This window comes from Sciurus vulgaris (assembly GCF_902686455.1).
Source record: "Sciurus vulgaris genome assembly, chromosome: 7".
NCBI lineage: Eukaryota > Metazoa > Chordata > Mammalia > Rodentia > Sciuridae > Sciurus > Sciurus vulgaris.
In genome coordinates, this window is record NC_136467.1 from 100,806,518 (window position 1) to 100,830,629 (window position 24,112).

Below are 24,112 nucleotides of genomic sequence, written 5' to 3' on the forward strand. Positions count from 1 at the left end.
CTGACAATGTAGTTTTAATACTTTCAGATGTGAAAAAATAAAAATGTACACAAAGCTTAGTTATTAAAGAAATTTTAATTTACATATGGAATAAATTCATCTCTTCTTTCAGAGTTAATGATGAAGATGTGAGATTAATGTTATGGGATACTGCAGGTCAAGAGGAATTTGATGCAATAACCAAAGCCTACTATCGAGGTAAAATGGGAGACTTAGATTTTTTGCTTGGGTGTGTTCTTTTGGCTGAATAAAAACCTTTGCTTTCCATGTTTTGCACATAAGGATTTCTCTTTAAGAATAGTTAAAATAGAGCTGGGAATACAGCTCAGTGGTAGAGTGTTTGTGTAACATGCACAAAACCCTGGGTTTCATTCTTAGCACCACAAAAAATAAAAAGTATATTTAAAATAATTTCTAAGTATTTCTTAAAATCCCAGTTCATTATTCTTCTGAAGATCTTGTAGAGTGTCAAATAACACTTCGTACTGTAGATAGCTTGTTTCTGTCTTAGAATTATGTGACTCATAAATAAATCACAGACTGAATCAAGACAGAAACTGTTAAATGTCTACTCTGAGCTACAAAGAAATTATTATACTTTCAGGTTGAAACTTAACATGAAAAGTAAAGCCCCTGCAAATAAGATGGCATTTTGCTCAATTAAATGTGAAATTACACAGTAATGCCTATTAGTGCAGTGCTATAGAAGTTCGGAGAAGTGTTACATATACATGTGAGAGGAAGGAGCCATAACAAGAGAATTTAAGATTTTAAAACATGAGCTTAATTCCTAGAGAAATGTTCAATTAAACTTCTAAATGGAGCTTAGTTTCCTTTAATATTTTCCTATGACATTTTGTCCTTTTCTTTTGGAATTTTTTAATTTGCATTTTAATTTTTGTAGTACTGCCAATTGAACCCAGGGCCTTGGACATGCTTGGCAAGTGCTCTACCACTGAGCTACATCCCCAGCCATTTCTTTTTTTTATTTTGAGACAGGGTCTTTGTAAGTTGTCCAGGTTGGCCTCAAACTTGTGATCTTCCTGCCTCAGCCTCCAGAGTAGCTGGGACTAAGGTATGCACTACCACGCCTGGCTCTTTTCTTTTGAAATTTAAAGTAACAGTTTTAGTGTTCTTCCAACTCATGGCCAATGGTGATTGAAATGGCAAAACAGTAACTGAAAGCTTGATCTAGTATCATACAGCATTATAGTCTTTTGATGCTTTATAAAGATTTGGTAATTCATATCAATAATCATTTAATACTCTGCATTTCCCAGATGCTGTAGAAGTAAAGATACAGTGACACATGAAATTGAATAGTAAAGCCTACTAGTGGTGTGCTATAGAAGTTCACAAAAGTGTGATATATACACGAAAGAGGAAGGAGCCATGAGAAGAGAATTGAAGGTTCTAAAGCGTGGGCTTGAATTCCTAAAGAAAAGCTCAATTAAACATACTGATTTTCCTTTCTTCTGTGACATCTCTTTTCCTAACCTTCTTGTTCTGACTAAAATTTGATTATTTCTTAAAAATGCTTCTATTGCTGCTACCTTCTCTAGTGGAGGTTATTTTCTTGCTCACATCCTTACATCCTCCTGTTTTTCAACACTTGATGTTCTTGCAGGGATGTCTTCTTTGTTTCTCATTTCTGCTTCCAAACCATTTCTCTTCCTTTTAAAACCTCAGCATCTTGAAATTCAGAGTCATCAGAGTTTTACCTACCTCCCTGGTTACCATGGTTCATCAACTTCATGCCTCCTTCCTGGTAACAGTGGTATCTGGATTGTTTTTTTTTCTGGATTATTTTTTTGCGGTGCTGGGGATTAACCCAGGGCAAGGCACACACCCTATCACTGAGCTACATCTCCAACACCTTCAATTTTCTTTCTGAAAATTCAGTTTATTACTCATTTCCTTGCCTTTCACAAGGTCAGTGATCTTTTTATTACCTCTAAAATTTAAACCCCTATAAAGTCTGCCACTTTCTGATCACAAGTTCCTATGATTCTAGTTGCTAACTTTAATATCCATACTCTTATAACTGTACTACTTTTTTTTATGGTAAGTTTTCACATGATTTTACCTCTTTCCTTTCTCAACTTAGATGAGTTTTTTTAGTTCTGTAAACATTTGCTTGTAAACATCTTCAACTCCCTCTACTGCACTCCCTGCGTAGTACTTGTTCTGCCGAATGCCCAACCCAGTTAAACCCCACTATATCAGTCTGTATCCAAGCACTTGAACCTTATTAGTGAATATCAGACAGGACCATTCTGACTGAACTTTGAAGTTATGATCATGTAGCTTTAATGAATGAATACTCAGTGCTTCCACATACCTTCATACATGTCTTTACTCAAGTTCCTGCCATTTTCCAAAAGAGCTATTTTATGCCTTCTCTTGCCTTTAAACTTTAGTACCCCTTTCTTCTTTCCATTCTCAGATGACTTCATATTTGAGAAATTAAATGCAATAAAGTGAAAATTATCTTATTTTTATCATTACCAAATCACGGCCTTTGGTTAGAACTCCAAGTAACCTAACCTCTTGTTTGAGAAAGTAGTTCAGGCATTTTAGCATGGCCTAAGAAAACTTTGCAATTGTGTTTTTCTTTGTGTATGTAGCCTTACCACCTGTTGACTCCTCATTTACACTTTACTCCTATGAAATCTCCAGATTATTTTTTCAGTGCCTGGAATGCTTTCTTGTCACTTTTGACCTTAAAAGTGTGAACAGCTTAGAAATCTCTGTGAAACCTTTTATGGCCCCACATCTGAAAAAATTAATCACTTTCTTTTGAGCTACTTCTGCATGCATGTTGAATTTATCAGTATGTAGTGTTTGCATATTTATCCCTAACAGACTAAGTTACTTGAGAGTCTAGCTAATGAAGCTGTAGAGTTGTAGAATTTTTTTTTTTTTTTTTGTTTTGTTTTTTGTTTTTTTAGTTTGGTTTTGGTTTATGTTTTTTTCTTTTCAGCCCATATGCATACCCCTGTTGGCTCAAGAGAATTCAGTTGCTCTTAGGAGGCTGATTCATTTGGGTTAATTTTTTTTAACAGTGTAATAATTTTTACTTATTAGATATTTCAGGCTTATACTCTGACTTTAAGGCAAAATAGTATACACATTTGTAAATATAAATTATTTCACTTTAAAGTTTTTGTTTTTATACTAGAAGCCCCAAGAGAGGAGGATAATGTTTTATTATTGCCCCTTTGCCTATTTCTTAAGATTTAAAGTTTCCTTTAGCAAATGTGTATTGAGTATTTAGTGTCTGATGTGTTCTAGGCAGGTGATAGGCATTGTAAACCCTGCTCCTGCTTCTTTGTTTTGTCTTGTATTAATATTCATGTAGTACCATTTCTTGGAAATATATCCAGAAAGTTTCCTTAAAAATAATGCTTTTTTCACATCTTAAATCTCTTTTTCTGCTTTTTCAGTCTACTCTTTAAATCCTAAAACTTAAAATGTATTCTATCTTAGTAATCAGAATATAGTAATTTAAATATTCCCAAAGACTTTGGAACCAGTGATGAATTATCTGTTTAACATCTCTTAAAATGACCTCAGTTTTGATGAAACTGAAATAACAGATATACAATGGAAATTCTCCCAACTTCTTCATTAAAGTCTTAACTTATTTAACATGTCACTTTACATAACTTCATAGGGAACTGTTTGGGTCAGCTGTTTTGCTGCTGTGACTAAAGGATCTGACAAGAACAATTTTAGGGGAGAAAAAGTTTATTTGAGGGCTTACAGTTTCAGATGTCTTAGTCCATAGAAGTCCAGCTCCATTCCTCAGGGCTATAGGTGAGACTGAACATCATGGTGGAAGATTGTGGCAGAGAGAAGCAGCTCACGTGATGATCAGGAAACAGAGACTCCACTTGCCAGATACAAATATATACCCAAAGCCACACCCCGATTCCCACCTCCTCCAGCCACACCCTACCACTTCAGTTACCACTCAGTTAATCCCTGTCAGGGGATTAAATCACTGATTGGTTTAAGACTCTCACAACCCAATCATTTCTTCTCTGAACCTTCTTGCACTGTCTCACATGTGAGCTTTTGGGAGACACCTCATATCCAAACCATAACAGAAATGTATATATGTCATGGATTACCTCAGAGCAATACTTGAAAATAGAACAGGTATATTAGATAGTGTATGAGTGTGCTTACCTTGAAAAAAAAAATCTGTATTAATGTCATTTCAAATTGACAGTGTTAATGACTATTTGGATATATTTCATGTAAATGCATAAAATTTTCTACTTTTAGATGGGATTTACTACTGATTTTATTGAAATAGCTTGCTATTCTACTGTATTTGTAAATTTACATATTATATAAAGTATGTATCCTTGAGAAATAGGATGAATTCAAGCAGTTTTTGAATATTTATTTTTTCCACTTCTTAAATTGTAGAATTATAGTTAATAACTGAGAGCTAATACAAACAATTTCGCTGACATAACTGACAAAAAGTGTTGCTTTTTTAAATTGCTACCAAGGCAAATTGTCTTGTACTGCCTACTCTGAGAAATAACATTTTGATTTTTTGAGAAGAGTGGTACACCTCATTGTTGTCATTCACCTATGAGGTTTGACTCATGTGTTGTACTCTGTGTAGTAATGTTCAGAGGTGAAGCAATGAGGAAATGATTGGATCATGAGGGCTGTAAGCATATCAGTGGATTAGTCCCTTTGATAAGTTAATTTGAGTGGACTAGAAACTGTAGGAGGTGGGACCTAATTGGGAGGAAGTAGGTCGCTGGAGGGATGCTCTAGGAGGGTATTTCTTGTGCCTGTTGTGCTCTCTTGCAAGCTCACTCTCTGTCTTCCTCTTGCTGCCATGAGTTGAGCAGCTTTCCACACAAACTTCCACCACGATGTTCTGCCTCCTTTCAGACCCAAAGCATGATTGGGGCCATCTAATGGATTGAAACCTCTGAAACTGAGCCAAAGTAAATCTTTCCTCTATTAAGTTGTTATTGTCAGGTGTTTTGGTGACAGCAGTAGAAAGCTGACTTAACACAACTTCCCATCACAATAGGTTTATCATTGTCTATGGTGACTAGTTTGGATCTTGTGCAACTGTATTCATTTTGTGGGGTTGAGAGTTATGTTATTACTACTGCAAGCTCTTAGAGTAGACTTTTTTAAAGATATTGATAGACCTTTATTTTATTCATTTATTTATATGTGGTGCTAAGAATCAAACCCACTGTCTCACACATGCTAGGCAAGTACTGTACCACTGAGGCACAACTGCAGTCCCTAGATGGGTTTTTTTGTTTCTGTTTTTTTGATGCTGTGTATTGAACCTAGGCATGCTTTACCACTGAGCCACATCCCCAGTCTTTTTTTACTTATTTTGAACAGGGAGACAGGGTCTCACTAAGTTGCTGAGGGCCTTGGTAAGTTGCTGAGGCTGGCCTCAAACTTGTAATTCTCCTGCCTTAGCCTCCCAAGTTGTTGGGATGACACGCATGTGCCATTGTGCCTGGACCTATTTATATTTTTTTATGGAATTATTCCCACCACCTGCTTCACCTTCTCAAGTAAAAATAAACAAAAAACCTAGGTGTAAATACCAAAAAGTAAGTAGTAGGATTACATGAGGTTTTCACTATTTCTTTTTTACTTTCTTGCTTTGTTCTCTGCTCTCTGTATGAAATACATATTCTTTTTGTTAGGGGAAAAAAAATTGTCCTATTTCTTTTTAAGGTTTTGACAATTTCATATGGCAGTATTACTTTTTTTAGCCCAATAGTTATTTTTGGAGAATACATTTGCTATTATATACATATACTTTAAAAAGGCAAAACTATGTGAATCTACAGTTATCCCCCAATTAAAAGTTTTAGAAATTAGCCAGATACAGGGTACATGCCTATAATTCCAATGACTAAGAGACAGGCAAAAAGATTGCAAGTTCAAGGCTAGTCTCAGCAACTTAGTGAGGCTCTGTTTCAAAATAAAATAAAGGGCTGGGGATATAGCTAAGTAGCCCTGGGTTCAGTCTCTAGTACTGGGGGAGAAAAAATGGACAAATGTAAAATATGAATTAATTTGTGTATAAGTAAAAAGAAAATGTTGGAACTAGTTACGTAGCTCATTTGGGCCCCTGATTTTTTTTTTTTTTTTAATAATTTTTTAGTTGTTGATAGACCTTTATTTTATTTATTTATTTATATGTGGTACTGAGAATCGAACCCAGTGCCTCACACATGCCAGGCAAGTGCTCTACCACTGAGATACAAACCGAGCACCCCCTGATGATTTTTTTTTTTTTCTCAGTGTGGACAAAAGATTTTTAATATTGATTATTTACTATGATGTTTTAAACTTTCAAAGTCTATTCAACATAAGAAAATAGCTGCACACATTCAAGTGTTTTTTTATAAAACACAATAAAAAATTAATGATGATTGGTCTTTGTGGTTCCTAGTAGTAAGTCCTTATTTTTTCACATAGTATAAATTATATTCTTATGCAGGACTGCATTAAGATCCAGTAGTTCTTAAACAATATTACCGGATAACCACATAAATCCTGAATGCAGCAAAGGCGAACAATCTTTGTAGTGCACTTTCACCTCATTGAAATTGAAGCTGCTCCTTTTGGATATTTTTCCACTTCAGTGTGAAGCAGATTGTTACGTTTTCATTAGTGGTTTCATTAAGTGGATTTTTAAAAGAAAAAAATGGTTTCAATTTCTTCCACAGTTCACAGTTCTCAGAACAGACCTATTTTTGGAAATCAGTCCAGGATGTTTTGAATAACCAATTGCTCTTTAGTAGATGAAATCTCTCAATGCAACTGTAATAAATAAGCATCTACGTCCTTAGCTATATTACCAGTATATCCTGGAACCAAAGTAAGATGGTTTTCTTGTTTCCACAAGCCACTTAATTGTTGTTTTAAAATCTGAATATTTCCATCACTTATAATTTCTGTTTTGGATGATAGTTCTGACCACCACCTTTTTATTACAGCTTGAAGCCAGTTTAAACCAACTATCACATATTCTTCAAATTTGCTTTTAAGTAACGACTTTACAAGAGGCAACAAGTCTACACAGCAGCCAAGTGAGATATATTGTTTTTCTTCCTGTTAGTACAGGCAGGCAATCTACCACAACTCCAAGATCTTCTATCCTCACCAAATAAGCTACAAGTTCACTTATACTTCTCTTTCTCCAGAAAGTTAAAGCTACATTCAATCTCAAATTCCTGCTAAACAAAACTTGGGCCATTGTTTCATGATCCTGAGAAACCTCAGAAAAAAACCCACTGTATTTAGATGATGGGCTTTCTGTCTGTGAAGAACCAGTGTCACTGGAATTAACCAAATATGTTCGACTATCATGGCGTAATTTTTCAGGCAGGTGGCCTGCACAAGCCAGTTCATTTTCTTTATTTGCCATGTCACAGCCCCCACTTATAGGGGACTGTCTTTTTCTGTAACAAGGATTTGGAAAAGGATGTTGAACTTTCTTTCTGCGATAGATCACCTTTCGTAGTTTATCTGGGCTTTTCACAGCTTGTCCAACTGTTCTATTTATATAAGCAGCCAACTGTTTTGGAGATTTCTTAACCTCCTTCATGTCTTATTAGTGAAATTAGAGATCTTTTTTCTAGGAAGATCAATAGAATGATCCTCAATAATATTATAAAAGTTCCGTTTTTTAACATTGTGAGTTTCAGATGCCATAATCTCTTAAATACCGGCGCCTCATGGTACCGCGGCGCCTCACCCCAGCGCCGGCGCTGGCAAACTGCCGCTGGACAGTCTAGAGCGTCCCTCAGCTGCAGGGCCGAGCCCCACTCAGAGCCATTCAAACGCCGCCGCGCGCGCAGCCGCCGGGATAGCGCCCCCCGTGGGCGTCTCCCTGATGATTTTTTTAAAAGGATCAGATAACTAAAAGTATTTTAATTTCCCATTGTAGTTTAGGTATTATTAATGCCTTTACCAGTTTTTGCCATAGTACAGTTCGAGTTTTTTATTATTTATTTTGTTTGGATCATCTAGTTTATTTTTTACTTAATATATCTTAGTACTTTTTAGGTTTCCACATATACCAGAATTAAATAGTGAGCCATAATTATTAGTATTTACATTTTAACTATGAATGATGTTTAAATTACTTCCCACTGTATTTCACTTGGATTAATAGGCTTAAAATTTGTTTTCCCTATGTTTAACAGTTTGACTCAAAGTGGCCTTAAGCTTATAAATAAATTCTGTTAAAGCTTATCTTAGCTGGGCTTGGTGGCACACACCTGTGTCAACTCGGGAGGCTGAATCAGGAGGATCCCAAGTTCAAAGCCAGCCTCAGCAACTTAGGGAATCCCTAAGCAACTTAGTGAGACCCTGTCTCAAAATAAAAAATAAAAATAAACAGGACTGGGGATGTGGCTCGGTGGTAGAGTGCCTCTGGGTTTAATCCTCAGTACTGGAAAAAAAAAAAAAAATAAACCAAAAGTTTATCTTAATAATGTGACTTTTTCCCAAAAAATCTATTAAAATGACAAAAAGGTGATAAACTTAGGTCTTCAGCTTCAGCTTCTTTTTCTAAATTGTAAGCATGAACATTATCACAATGCAATTTCAATTAAGGAAGAAACAGTTACACATAAATTTAAGAAATGCTATATTGAACATTCTTTTATGCTTTTCTTTGGAGGGCCATCATGCTTTTGGTTGCTGAAAACAGAAAAGCATTTTCAAAATTAGTTTAAACTACAAACTGGGTATATTGATTTGTTTAATAGAAAAGTCTGGAAGTAGCATAACTTAGTTGTGGTTTGTTCAGACTGCAGCCTCACTTGCCTGGCCTTACCTTTTCCCTATGTGGAGTTACTCTCATGTTGATTTTCTCCTTGACTGCAAGATTGCTACCATGAGCAATGAAAGCCACATGCTTTGTTTATATCCTTGGGGAGAGAAGGTTACTTGTCACAATAACAGACTAAAAGTCTCAAGCTTTTCTCTGATTAGACCATCTTTGACTGATTTCAGTAGTCAGAGGAATGTGGTTAATTGGCTTGGATCACCTACCCCACCCCCACAAAAACCTATCCTCCTATAGAAGTTAGATTTAGTCTTACCTAAACCATATGGCACTATATATTAGGGGGGAGATGTTCTTAGGCAAGTGATAATATCTGCTACTAGTATAGATTGAGATGAAAATGTAATTAAATAGAAATAAAGACTAGAAAGATGAGTTAAGATACAAATTTAGTGATAGAAAAACAATGCTTTATTTAATTATGACTCACTGATTTAAATCCTAGAAAAGAATTATTCATGATGCATAAAAATCTACAAATTAAAACATTTAAAATTCTATATAATTCAAGAAAGCACCAAAACCATTGCTCAGAGACAGTATTTTAAAGACTTGGATTGCTAGCTTAATTGTACAGTGAGACATGTTGAAACATGACCTTATAAATAGGTTACAACAGTGCCACATATCATATTAAGAAGCCTTTTGGAATCCCAAATGATTTCTTCCGCGTATATATACTGTATCTGGCAGGTGCTTGTAAACCATGAGAATCAAATGTAGGGGAGGGAAAACTTCCTATATCCCTTTAGGTTCAGTTACCAGGGGCTTGCAAATTAAACTGGCAAAAGATAGATTAGTAGGTGAAAAAAACAAATTTAATCATGTACATATGGGAATTCATAGAAATATGTGACTCAAGGAAGCATTTAAATCTATATACAATCTTAGTAGGGAAGGGGAGGGAAAGAAGGACACTCGTGGGGAAAGATAAATGGATCCTTAAGAGAACAGATGGAAGGTATGACAGTTTTGTGACAATGACTGTTTGGGTGTGTGGTGATCATATGAGTCTCTTCCCTGTTCTGGGGCTATATGATAATCGAGTGCTTTTTAGCAAGCTCTTCTTTTATGCAGATAAGGGATTTCAGGACCTCAAATTTCTTTTGCTCAAAATAATTTTATGGACTTCTTTATAAGCATTCCACTGTCATTTGCCTTTATGGCTGAGCTCCTGTCACTTGCTAAATGTCCTGGACATAATTTTAAATGACCTCATGCTGGTGAAGGGGGTGAGAAATCTTTTCCTGCTAACTCTCTAAAGTTCGTGACCTGGGCCCCCATACCAAAAGGCAGACTAACAAGAGAAAAGCATACAGCTTTAATGTAATTTATGTGACACAGGAACTTTCATAAGGAAGTGAAGACCCAAAGAAACAGTTAAACTTTAGTGTTTTTAATGGTAGGTTTGATGAACAGGGGAGAGTCACTAGAGAAAAATGATAGGATAGAGTGTGAGGTAAATGTAGTAAAGTGGGAGAAACTTGGCAAGACTTGTTTTGAATTCCTGTCTCAGGCCCTTCATCTTCATGTGAGGGTCTCATGTCCAGCCCTGGAGAAAGGTCAGAAAATCCTTCTTGGGTTCTGTGATGTGTTTCTGGAGAAATATACCATACTGCCACATTTTGGGGAAGCATGTTCTGAACTCCATCACTGACTGTCTCTTAAATGTGGTTCACTTCTGCCTTTAGGAAATTCATGTGCATTCTTTTTGTGCCATTTGATGGGAGCAAATTTCTTTTCAAATGCAGTTTTCTTTTTATCTGTTAGTCTTTGCTGTTTTACACTGTCTTCCTCAGGCTTGAATTGACCAGTCCAGACTGTCTTCTGATTGCTGGGAACACATTAGGTTCTTTAATTGATCTTATTGAAGGCCATTCTCCCTAGGTTTGAGATAAAGGAGGTAGTGATAGTACCCTTGTTCATCCAAGCCCATCTTCTGGGAAGAGAGAGAGGGTTGGGGGAATAGTACTTTCTCTAAATAAATCTTTTACAAATTCTCTTTCCAACCCCCTTCTCAATTAAACAAAACAAAACAAAACTCTTGAAGTACTTGAAGGAATTTCAGAATTGTATAACAGGTTTGTAGTAATTTCCTTTGTGTATTCTGAAATTAACGATCCCTCTCTCTCATACACTTTGGAATCTGGTATTTGTCATCTATATTTTTGTACCTCCATCAAAATTTTGTTTTAAAAAAAAAAGGGAGGGCTGAGGTGGCTTAGTGGTAGAGCATTTGCCTAGCATGTGTGAGGCACTGGATTCAATCCTTAGCACCACAAAAAATAAAATGAAGGTATTGAGTCCATCTACAACTAAAAATATTTTTTTAAAAAAGGGAATCGGAGAATATCATGCTAAGTGAGATAAGCCAATCTCAAAAAGCCAAAGGACGAATGATATCGCTAATAAGTGGAGGATGACACATAATGGGGGGGAGGGAAAGGTTAGTGTTAGGGTTAGAGTTAGGGTTAGGGAGGGGGGCAAGTATGGAGGAAGGAACTACTGTATAGAGGGTAAAGAGGGGTGGGAGGAGTGGGGGGAAGGGAAAAAATAACAGAATGAATCAAACAACATTACTCTATGTAAATTTATGATTACACAAATGGTATGCCTTTACGCCATGTACAAACAGAGAAGCAACATGTATCCCATTTGTTTACAATAAAAAAAAATAAATAAATAAAAAAGGGAATCTTTTAATTTTAAAAAATTATATATTAGGACCAATTTGATCATTAAATATAAGAGACCATGATGGATCACTGTTTGGTAGAATATTTTTTTGTGTAATGGATAATACTCAGAGGAAATTAAAACAAGTTGTCCAGGATTTGTTAGAATTATTAGAACCATAAAGTAACACAAATTGTGTGTTGTTTTTTGGAGGGGAGGGTACTAGGAATTGAACTGAGAGGCAGTTGATCACTGAGCCACATCCCCAGCCCAATTTTGTATTTTATTCAGAGACAGTCTCACTGAGTTGCTTAGTACCTTTTTGCTGAGGCTGGCTTTGAACTCACCATCTTCCTGCTTCAGCCTCCCCAGCCACTGAGATTATAGGTTTGCACCACTGTGGTGCGGCTGGTTTTTATTTTATCATTTTAGTAAATTAGACAAAGTGGTTATAGCATCTGATCTGAAGGCTTAGAACTATTCTGCCTTGGAAATTTGTACACCATTCTCTTTCCAGACATTGTTAATTGCTCTTCTTAGGAATTTTTTTTTTTTTTTTTTAACAATTTTAAGGGTTTTTAAAAATATTTCATTTTTTTAAAGATGTTGATGGAACTTTATTTTATTCATTTATTTATATGCAGTGCTGAGACTCAAAACCAGTGCCTCATATGCCAGGCAAGCATTCTCACTGAACCACAACCCCAACCCATTAGGACTTATTTTTGACAGCTTATTTCTGGTTTAACTTTTACTGTAGCTCTGTTTTTGTTGCTGTTGTGAGGTTTTGTTTTATTTTTTGTATCTACATTCCTTTTTTACACTGGATGAATTCAATTTTCTAGTGTGATTTAATAATCATGAATTCTCTTATTATTCTTACAGTAATTGCCTTTAATTAAGACACTTAACTGTTTAGTTTGAGCCCCCTTGCCCATCTTGCTAGTGGCTTAGTTGGGATATGATCCTAGAAGTAGAAACAAAAGACTAGGAGAAATGAGGTAGGAAAGGGGGGAAAAAAACAACAAAAGATGCTGAGGTAACTAGGGGTAAGTCAGTTCCTCTGAAGAATCAGGTAGATATGCCCCAGGAGGCTGAGGTATTTACTGGTCCCACACATAAAGCTTTTCCCTTGGAGGCACCAGTTCCCCTTGGTGATACACTGAGAAGCCAAGGGCCCTTAAGAAACATCAGAAAAAGCCCTGAGGCAGAACAGAGAGCTACCTGCAGCATATACTTAAGGTAGGATACTAGCAGTAGACACAGAAGTGCCTTCCACAGCTGTGGCCAAAACCGGGGACTTGAGACCACAGATGTCTGCTGCACTGTTTATTTTTTTACCATCCCCCACCCAGCTTAATTATTTAAGCATATATCAATATTACATCTTCCTTTTCAGATAAGCACTTCGGCATATTTTCTCATTCCTTTGATCTCTCCCCATTCTGTCCTCTACTAAATAATTTAAAGGTTGCTCTGGATATACTTTTTCTTTTTATTCTTTGGTCCTTGATTTTTTAAATAATATTGAACTTTTTCATTTTATTGTTCATATTAATCATTCTTACTGGTGACATCTCCGGCACCATCTGTTTAGATTTTTAAAATTATTATTATATACTTGTTCCTCTAAGAGGTTTTTTATTTTTGTTTTACAAGTCCGAGACCTTGTAAATACCCTGTTGCATCCTCAAACTGAAATGACAGTGACTTTTATAAAATTAGTCTTAAAGCTAACAAATAGAACTTTATAATAAAGAAAAATTCCTTAAAATTTGATTGTTTTCTTATCTATAGTTGTGGTAAACAGTATTATCCAAGTAAGTATACATTTATTTACCAAAATACTAATTTGGGGGGTGTTTTGATACTAAAACACTTACTTAATAAGAAGAACTTAGCAACAGCCTCCACTCATGCTTAGTTACCATTCTGTCTACCTCTTATAATAGAATTAAATATGTCATTTTGTGGTGTTCTAAAAAGAACGTGTACAAGTTTGGGGGCACTTTAACAGTTTTATTTCTTCTTAAATTCTGAGATGGTCTCAATCTCTCCCTGGTTTTTGTATAATTAATTCATTATTAAGTTTAAACCCTGTTCATAAACTAGTGAAGATCCCAGAGGAGTTTTCTGCCTTTATGGTAATAGCAGACTGCTGTTTTTCCTTTCATTCTGTTCTCTTTCTACAGCATCCTTAGAATGTTGTAGGTAACCCAGGAATGTCTTGAGTTGCAGTAAGAAACTCTTAATACTAGAGGAATCTAGAGGGAAGAAGTAACAGTAAGAAAACATGCCTTAATTCCAGGAAATTCTTTTGAGCCTGGGGATGATTTTCTTTTGTTACCTACACATTTGTTTTTGTTACCATGCTGCCTGAACTAACAGCTAATTTCTAAAACAGCTTGTTTCAGGAGGTTGCTGGCTTGTTTTTAATCTTAGATATCATTGGCCTACAATGACAGTTGATAGTTATATGACAGTGATAGTTACATTATGGAAATTGTGCAGTTAAACAGGATAAAAACTAAATTAAACTTTTTTACCCCTTTATCAGATAGGTAGGTAGATATATAGATAGAAAGATACAGTTTTTTTTTTTTAAACTCCTGACACTGGTTCTTAAATTATGTTCCTTAGGATTACTGCTCTTTCTCCTAAAATAAAATGATACCAAATTTTAAAAGAGTAAATAGATTGACAAATTATATTTGTTTTCTCATAGATTTTTCTTAAGTCTGTGCTGAAAGAAAGAAATCATAACAGGAAAAATTTAGCAATAGCCTGTCATTCATGCTAGGCTTAACAATCTCTTTAACTCTTACAGTGGAATTAAATATGTCAGTATTTTGTGGTGTTCTGAAAAGAATGTATATAGTTGGTGGGGGAGGATACCTGGATACTGTAACATTTTTGGCAATAGTTCTTGATTTAAATTGGTTCTTTGAATTTCAAAATAGTGTTTATGTTGAAAAATAAGCAGTGTTTCAAAGATGAGTTCAACATTGATTTACATATTTTTGAATAAATTAAAAGTTGTCCCCACCCTGCATAGGATAGTTTCATTAATGTAAATAACATTTTTATTTTGTGACCTTACAGGAGCCCAGGCTTGTGTACTTGTATTTTCTACTACAGACAGAGAGTCTTTTGAAGCAGTTTCTAGCTGGAAAGAAAAAGTAGTAGCTGAAGTTGGAGATATACCAACTGTGCTTGTACAAAACAAGATTGACCTCTTGGATGATTCTTGTATAAAGAAGTAAGATGGCTAATTTTGGGGGACAGGGGTATTAATTCTGTAAAGCTAAAACTTTAAAATTTTTGCTTGACTTACAAAAGTAAAATTTTTATATTAAGTTCTAAATGTTTTATTTACTTACACACTTTACTTATCTGTGAGCTATTTGTGATTGGCTTAGGTTTAAAAAAGCATAGAAGTGGGGCAGGGGTTGTGGCTTAGTGGTAGAGTACTTGCCTAGCACGTGTAAGACCGTGGGTTTGATCCTCAGTATCACAGTAAATAAATAAATAAACAAATAAATAAAATAAAGGTATTGTGTCCATCTACCAAAAAAAAAAAAAAAAAAAGCATAGAAGGGCAATAATAATAATAATGAACTGTATATTTCAAAAAAATGGAAGTGTATTGAAAGTTTCATTGTAAAAGATGTTTCAGAAGGTCGATATGTTTAACCTGTACAACATTGTACAGCAAACATTTTTTCTATCCCAGTTTCTGTGGGTCATGAATTTAGGAATGGCTTAGCTGGGTGGTTTTATGTGAGATCACAGTCAATATGTTGATTGTGATCATACTACCTTGGAGGATCCACTTCTAAGATGACTCTCTTACTGCAGAAGGCTTTAATTCCTTGCACTGTTGGTCTCTTCTTAGGGCTGCTTGAGTGTTCTCACAACATGGCAGTTATTTCCCCAGGGCAGGTGATTCAAGAGAAAGCAAGGCAAGAAACCATGATGCCTTTTAAAAGACCTACTCTCAGAAATCACATACTGTCATTTCTATTGTATTTTGTTGGGTACACAGACCAACTTATTACAGGGTGGGAAGAGCCTACCCAACAGTATTAAGACCAGGAGCTACTTTGGAGCATGGCCACTAGAATTCTAATAACTAAAGAGTCCATTCTTACAGACTCAGCCATTAATAGGCTGACTTTGGCTTTGGGCAGCAAAGTTATTTCATGGCCAAAAATAATATAACAAGTTATTCAAAGTATAATTAAATCCAAATGTTCTTAAAAAGAAAAGAGAGAAAAGGAATTAAAATACCACATAAAAGCTCCAGCCATTCAGGAGGCCGAGGCAGGAAGACATTAAGTTCCAGACTTGGGCAACTTAGTGAAATCCTGTCTCAAAATAAAAAAAAAAAAAAAAAAAAAAAAAGGACTAGGGATGTAGGGATATAGGTCAGGATTTAAGTGCCCCTGGGTTCAACCCCCCCCCAGTACTCCCCCAACTCAAATTATGTAAATTAAAGTGATATAATTATCTTATGGCTACAGATCAGTGACTTTATAGAAAAGTGTCCTGTTTTACAATTGTAGGTGGTTGATGTTTATCCCCCAAGAGTATTGAAGCTAAAAATCCTGCTCAAGCACGGAAAACTTCACTTTAAACCAATTTTATTTATTTTAAATAAATAAATATCAAGCTGCTTTTAAAAACATGAACATTATCAGAAAGATCTGCTTCACCTCCTCATTCTATCCTTACCATAGTCTACCGTACCCTGCCAATCTTAATAAGTATAATTTTTAAAAGTAACTTTTTAAAACAAGCTTTCAGAAGCTGCTTTTTTTTTTTTTTTTAATTGGTGTGCAGTGAGGAAGCTGAGGCTCTGGCAAAAAGGTTAAAGTTAAGATTCTACAGAACATCAGTGAAAGAAGATCTAAACGTGAGTGAAGGTAAAAATTGCATCTTTAAAAATAAATGTTGCAAAAGGAAATTTATTTTTCTTAATACCTTTTCTGTTGTGTTGTTAGAAACGAAATTTGAGAACATTTTCCTTTTGTCACCTAACATTAAGTAGAATTTAAAGGCATTCTTTGACTTAAAAAGAGTCCTTAATTGTTTATTAATGTCCTTGAATACTTACTCCCATTAGCAACTTATGGTAGGACTTTAGGTTCTAGCATTATCTTTAAAAATTTGTTATATATGCATGTGTATGCATGTGTTTTTCATGCATACCTTTTACAAATTACTGAACTGTTTTAGTACTCTTTGGTAATAGATATTTCATTAGGTAGTTGCAGTGACCTTAATTTATTTAATAATATTTCTCAGTTTAAGAAATGACAATAGAGAAAGTAAGTTACGACTTTTCTCATTCTGGAATTGTTACTTATTAGATTGCAGCTAGGTTGTTGTTTGGGTGTTTATTCTGGGTAGTTTCTTTACCTAAAAAACCAGACATTTCTTCAAGACTGAATCAGTCTAGTGTTATTAAATATTAATCGTTCTTCATATATTTAAAGTGAATAGCCAATGTCAAATAGTAATTTCTTTACTCTTTTCTAGTATTATTCTCAGCTATTCCTCAATTGATTTTTGAAAGTTGAATTTTTAACTAGATTAAATATTAATTTAATTTTATCTTCATTTAGTAAGTATAAAATTATAAGTAATATGAAATAATATGTTTACTTGTATGTGTGTGTGTGTTTTCTAGTTTTTAAATATTTGGCTGAAAAATATCTTCAAAAACTCAAACAACAAATAGCTGAGGATCCAGAACTAATGCATTCAAGTAGTAACAAAATTGGTAAGTACTCAGGAAATTTTACCCCATGTTTACCTGGCATTTATTCTGCATTCATCATTATATTTATTTATATATATAATATGTACATTTCTTTTGAAAAGGTGATTAAAAAGTGTTAATTGTGATTATTAAATTTGAGTATCAGATCTGTTAAATTGATTAAAAGTTTTTTTTTTACTATTGAATTTTCTAAATCTTTTTGATACAGTAAAGATGGCAGAGATATAAATACTTCTTATAAAGATCTTTCTTTTATATAAAGGAGCTTCATAATACTTGTTCTTCTCATTCTATACTTGTATTGTCTTTTAAGACTTTCCCACCATATTGCTTATTGCCTATTGATTCTTTTCTTTCTTTCTTTTCTTTTTTTTCTTTTTTTTTTTTTTTTTTTTTTGGTAAGGGAATAAACCCAGGGGCACTCAGCCATAGAGCCACTTCCCTGGACCCTTTTTATATTTTATTTTGATATTTTGAGACAGGGTCTTCCTGAGTTGCTTAGGGCCTCATTAAGTTGCTCAGACTGGCTTTGAACTTGCAATCCTCTTGCCTCAGCCTCCTGAGGCTCTAGGTTACAGGTGTACACCACTGTGTCAGGCTGGTTTATTTTTTCTTTTACATATTAAATGCTAGCAGAACTTTAGCATTCCCTGAAGAACAAGTGTGTTGTCTTTTCTTTTACAATAACTGTCCATGTGCATTGACTTCCAGGGAGATGAGAGCCAAATTTGCTGGTTCTTAAGTTCTGTGTAGTCTCTTAGGGACAGTGTGTCTACATTCTTATCCTTTTTCACTGTATGTACATAAACACGTCTATCACCTTAGATTTTTCCTTGACTCTGGCTTCTTTTTTTTCCCATTTTTATTGTATATACTCCTGCCATTGGACATCTCAAATGCATTGTGAACAAGATAGGACTCTTGCAGCAAATCTCTAGTTGGTCTGGTCTGGTCTGCTTGGCCCCATTCATGTCTTCTCCTAATTCAGTGATAGATTCTCTTCATGCCAACATGTAAAGACAGTTTTGTCCATTCTAATTGTAGCTTCATGTACCACTATTTCATATGAACCCCATTTTCTGGGTTCTGCCTAAGGTCTTTTTCTTTCCTGAGAAGAAAACCCAGTGTTTTCTTCTTTGCTTTTGCCCATTTTGTTACCTCTATTTGGAGTGACCTCTGTTTTCCATCTTTTGTCAAAGAACTGTTCATTCTTTAGGAATTACCTAGAAAGCTCTCTTGGCTATTTATCTGGCTGAATCCATGGCCTTCATGCTTTCCTCTAACAGAACAGAGATTGAAGTCCAAGACATTGTCAGATGTCCAGTTTTCATGTAGTTTTTCCTTATGAATCAGATGTAATCAGTTCCTTCCTTTGAACTATCTGTGGGATCTTGTACCTCCTGACACTTAACATATAGTGTTATTTTATACACTGTCCTATCTCACTTATTAAGTTGTAAACTTCTGATGGGCAAAAATTGGTCTGAGTCATGTTTGTTTCTCTGATTTTGTCTATTGTCTCTGGCCCAGAGTTTTGTGTATCATAGATGCTAAATAGTTCATAAATTGTGATTTATGTTTCATGACTAGCATAGTTCAAAATATAAACTATAATAGCAAAGTTTCTCTTTAGCTCATTTAATCTACTGTTGCTGTAGACCACTATTATGTTGTTTTAGCCAAAATAGGAAAAATGTATATTACACTAGCTTTTATGTGCAATGTTATTATTAATATAAATTGTCACAAGTACTGCTGTTAACTACAAATTAGGTATTCTTGAGGAATTTATATATAATGAATAACTGAAGTCATTTAAATGATCATATTTGCATTTTCTAAATTTTGACAACAGAAAAAGATACATGTAGAAAAGGCAAGTAGCATATGTCACAATTTGGGGAGAAAGGGAGAGAAAAAGAATATATATGTGTTTTTACCTACATATGCATAAAATATCCCTGGAAGGATACATAGGAAAACTGATAACATGTTTGCTTTAGCAGAAGAAAACTGGCAAGGTAGGGTGGGGATAGGGACTGAGGTGAAAAGGACTCTTCACTGGGACCTCTTTTGTACCCTGTTATTAGTTTTTTTAAATCGTAAATGGGCTGCTAAAATTTTGCTCTGTTGCCCAGGCAGGCCTCAAACTCTCAATCTTCCTGCCTCAGTATCACAAGTCTGGGACTAACAGTGCATACCACCCATGCCTAGCTTATATTAAATGTGCACACAGATGATATATACACACACAAAAGGCTAAAAATTTCAGTACTAAAATATCCATTTACATCTGAATGGATAAAGATAAGCAAAATATGTTATCTACATACAATGGAATATTATCCTTAAGAAGCAAGGAAATTTTGTAGTATGCTGCCACATGAATGAATCAAAGATATTATGCTAAATGAAATAAGCCATACGCTACAAAACACTTACATGAAGTGGTCAAAGTCACAGAGACCAAAAGTAGAATGGTAGTTGCCAGGGACTGATGGGAGAGAGAATGGAGAGTTATTATTTAATAGGTATAGAGTTTCAGTTTTAAAGATACAACATGGAGATGGATGGTGGTAGTGATAGTTGTGCAGTATCTTTAATAGCACTAAATTGTACACTTAAAAAAGGTTAAGATAGTATATTTTGTTATTGGTATTTTGCTGTAATAAAAAATGAAAATAATTGTAAATGCTTGAAAATATTGAGTTACTAATAAGCTGGATACAACAGGTAACTCAGAAGTATCAGAGTCAATCTCTGTGTTTTCCTTCAATTTATACAGGTGTCTTCAACACATCTGGTGGAAGTCACTCGGGTCAGAATTCAAGTACCCTTAATGGTGGAGATGTCATCAATCTTAGACCTAACAAACAAAGGACCAAGAAAAACAGAAATCCTTTTAGCAGCTGTAGCATACCCTGAAGTATTTTAGGGAGAAGAAGTTGAATTACATTGTACAATTCACTAAGAAATAACATCCAGCTGTCACAGTATGCTACAAGTGTTTTAGCAGACTTTGCACCTAATGGCTCTCTGAAAGCTGACAGATTTAAACATTGCTCTGCAGTGCTTTTCAGAATGTAGAGTGAGACCTCTGGTGGAAAAATTACTGCCCTGTGGAACTCATTTTAATTTTTTTTTTTTTTTTTTTTTTACATTAGACGAAGCTTCTCCTGTTTTTGAAGGAATGCTGTAAGAAATGTCAAAAACAGGTTTTGCTGAATTTTAAATGCTGGAAAACATACACGCAATGCCTAAATATATTGGTACAGATTTTAATATGGATCAAGAAAAAAAGATAGCAAGCATTCTTTTTCTGTAATTGACCATCTAGCTTTTCTGGATAATAGTGTTGAACCTGAGTACCTAGAAAAAATAATCCTGAAAGGTAAACCCTAAATTTTGCCAGACTGCATTAGTTTGTATTTTGGCAATGTTACTTGTGCAATATCTAAAAAGTAGAATGTGGAAGTATGCATGCAGATATCTGGTACTGGAGCAAACTGAAGGTATGTGCAGTGTTTAAGGGAATGCAGATTCTGATTAATTCGTTTGTAAACCATTTACACAATGTGTTTTTATTTTCAAATGAAAAATTCCTGACACATATTTTGCAAAATTAGCTTGGATTTAAAATGTGCTTTGTGCCAAAAATATCACCTAATTTTTACAGTGCTTTACTATCAAAATTTTTATTGTTTATAATGTCTTTTAAAAGCAGTTCTGATAGGATAGATAAAAGGAGAATATAAATATTTTTAATGCTAGAGCATCTTCCTGGTGTGAGATTTATTGCAGAATCTTTTCTGAATGGTCATTGTAAACATGGTGCATTCATGCTGTCATATGTTAGCCAAGCCCCAAGAAAGGTACACTGTCCATGTATGGTCATTTAGGAGGGCCTGTGAAGTTCGTGCATCTAGCACCTTTTGCAGTTGACTAAGAACCCAACTTTGAACTTTTAAGTGTGATATTTTTAAAATTATGATCTTTATTCCTAATCTAAGTTAGGGATTTTATAATAACCTGCAACTCTGAAGCATCCTTTTGTTTACATACTTTCATATGCTGTTTTACAAATTATTGCTTAAAAATTTCTATAGCCTTTGGTTTGTTTAGCACCTTCTCAAGAGCTGTCAGCACCACATACAGAATAATATAAGAAATAATCTAATACGTAAGGATGTATCAGAGCATAAATTTTGTGACTTGGGACAGTAGACTTTCAAACAAGGACACTTGCATGAATGCTATTAAAATCAATTATCATTCATCCGTGGTTGTTTTTTAATACATAAATAACCTCTTTTCAATATATCTCGTTTTTACAGGATTTCAAAATATGCAAAAATTTTTCTTGGAAAATGTGTCATTGTCATTTTTCATTATTTTATACTAAACACCTAAATGTTTTATATATTTTTCTTTTTAAGTCCTCCATCTGTACCACCCTCATCCTCCTGTCCAGATTAATATTGAGAACATATAGAATTTCTGGCGGTATGTCCTGGAGGTCAAGTGGTCAAGTATGAATGTTTGCTTTTCATAATATTGAAATAATCTGGCATTATCTATTTCAAAGTAATATAAAATGTTTTATTTTTATGTCATCAGTTGTTACCACTCCCATTGCTGGCAGTGGGACAAGTGTTGGGGAAATAAAACTCAGCTCCTTACAATGATTACCTGTTAGGGAATACATCTTTTTTATTCTCTTTAATTTCTGCACAAAAAGTATTTGTGTCAATCTCATGGTCTTTATTAGCATTAAAGTCACTTGTTATATATGTGTTGTAGTTCAATTTCATATTAATTAAATGTGTGTTACTTCTCTATGTAAAAAATGTAATCCCCAGTGATGATCGCACTTATGTTTGGTTTTATCATTGTTTTTCTTATGAGAACTGAACAGATCTTTGTTACACATCTAAATTTCTAGTTGGCATTGCTATATTTTACACCTAACCATAATCATTTAAAGTAAAAGTTCTGAAAATTAATGACATGTTAAATAAATTCTCAATTTAATCCAATTATAAAACCTTTAAAATTGACATTTTTCCTTTGTGATCCTTTACTCATGTACAAATAACTTTGTTATTAACTTACAATGAACCCCAGATACTAAAGAGACACTTGTCCAAGATTCTGGATTATCATGCATTTGTGCTCCAAACTACTTTTATGGGTAATTTTTAGCATACAGACATATAGCTGTGGAACAACTGCCATATTTAAGTTCCTCAGGTTTCTTTTTTCAGCCTCTGTCTATGAATTACAAAGTATGTACAAAATAGTCCATATAAGGCAATATATTTTAAAAAGTTCTTTTTACCTGCCCAAAGTTGGTAACACAGTTTTTCAGAATAAAGCTAATGCTACTGAAAAGGATGAACAACTTTCCTCATTGTGTTTCAAAGTTGGCAGTGCAGTGAGAAAGAACTTTCAGTAATATGTACTCCATTGTGCCTGTGGCTTTGGGAACCTGGGACCTTTTCTGAAGATCTTCGAGAGAGGAGTTGTCCTTAGACCCTAATGTCCCGACTTCAAGCATTATACTGTTTTAATGTAAGATATTGTTAATTGTTAGCATCTTTTTCAAAACCTTTGAAATAGTTATTCATTACTTGCTGAAATTCTCCCACTTATGTATCATTAGTGTATTTCTCTGAAAACAAAATGAACTGATATGGTGAAAGCTTGTCTTTCACTACACTATCATTTTAATAAACAGTTTTACTCAGTTAATTATGAATATCATGTGTACTATTGTCACTCTTTAGGCTTTCATAAAAAAAGAACTTGTAAATCTTATCATAAAATTGAATTTATTTGCAAACAAAAAAAGCTTAAAACCACAGTAGACTTTAAGATACCCAAGTCATCAAACACATGGGTAACTGGGTGATTTGGCTATACTACTCTTTTACTCGTGCCCCTTTTTGGCCCTCTCATTAAGTATCTGTAGTAGAATGTTGGTAAATGGTATTTTAAAAACAAAACTGGATTAAAAGGAAAACTGGACCACTTCTATATTTTTGTCATTAATAAATAATACTTTTGTAAATTTAAATGGAAAATCACTTGTATGAATTCATACTGAGTTGCAGTTATGCCCTAAAGCTTAATTTAAAATGTGCTATTTGATTAAAATTTTAAGGAAGGTAAATTCCAGTAATAAAAAAAAATGCATTTCAAAGCTAGATTTCATGTAATATGTGTGATATTATCACCAATGTGGAACTCAGATAATATGACTTTTAAAAATAAAAATGGCCGGGTGCAGTGATACACACCTGTAATCCCGTCGACTTGGGTGGCTGAGGCAGGAGGATTGCAAGTTCAAAGCCAGCCTCAGCAAAAGTGAGGCACTAAGCAACTCTGTGAGACCCTGTCTCTAAATAAAATACAAAATAGGGCTGGGGATGTGTCTCAGTGGGTCGAGTGCCCGAGTTCAATCCCAGTACCTCCTCTCCACTTAAAAAGACTTAAAAATAGTTCATACTTCAGATAATTGGTCAGTATTTAATATAGTCACTTTGATAGTGGTTATTTAATGCAACTTAGTAGCACTGTAACATATATAAATTTGCCCTGGAAAATATGTTTCTTCTATCATTTTATCAGTATCATGCTTTTAAAGTTATTTTGTCTTGTTCTGAGGCTTTTACCCCCACCCTCCCAAATAACATATTCACTTTGTCTTGTGGTATAAAATAACCATATAGTTCTAATTGATTTCACAAATGCTTTCCATATGTGAGTGTGTGCTGCAT

General features: G+C 34.5%; 1 protein-coding gene and 1 pseudogene across 3 annotated transcripts in view; one reads left to right on the forward strand and one right to left on the reverse strand.

Annotated features, from left to right (window-relative positions):
- The window catches only part of RAB23 (RAB23, member RAS oncogene family), a 30,978-nt gene extending 10,282 nt beyond the window's left edge, over window positions 1-20,696 (forward strand). For both annotated transcript variants that reach the window (XM_079147494.1, XM_079147495.1), the window contains exons 3-7: window positions 113-198; window positions 14,651-14,807; window positions 16,391-16,473; window positions 17,241-17,333; window positions 20,119-20,696. In XM_079147494.1, coding sequence (XP_079003620.1) covers window positions 113-198; window positions 14,651-14,807; window positions 16,391-16,473; window positions 17,241-17,333; window positions 20,119-20,258 — 559 coding nt within the window. In that variant the 3' untranslated portion in view covers window positions 20,259-20,696. The remainder of the gene's footprint in view (window positions 1-112; window positions 199-14,650; window positions 14,808-16,390; window positions 16,474-17,240; window positions 17,334-20,118) is intronic.
- Window positions 6,313-7,895, reverse strand: LOC306665862 (KATNB1-like protein 1; annotated as a pseudogene). Its single transcript has one exon. The product of its transcript is annotated as a KATNB1-like protein 1 (transcript).
- Window positions 20,697-24,112: the final 3,416 nt, after the last annotated feature.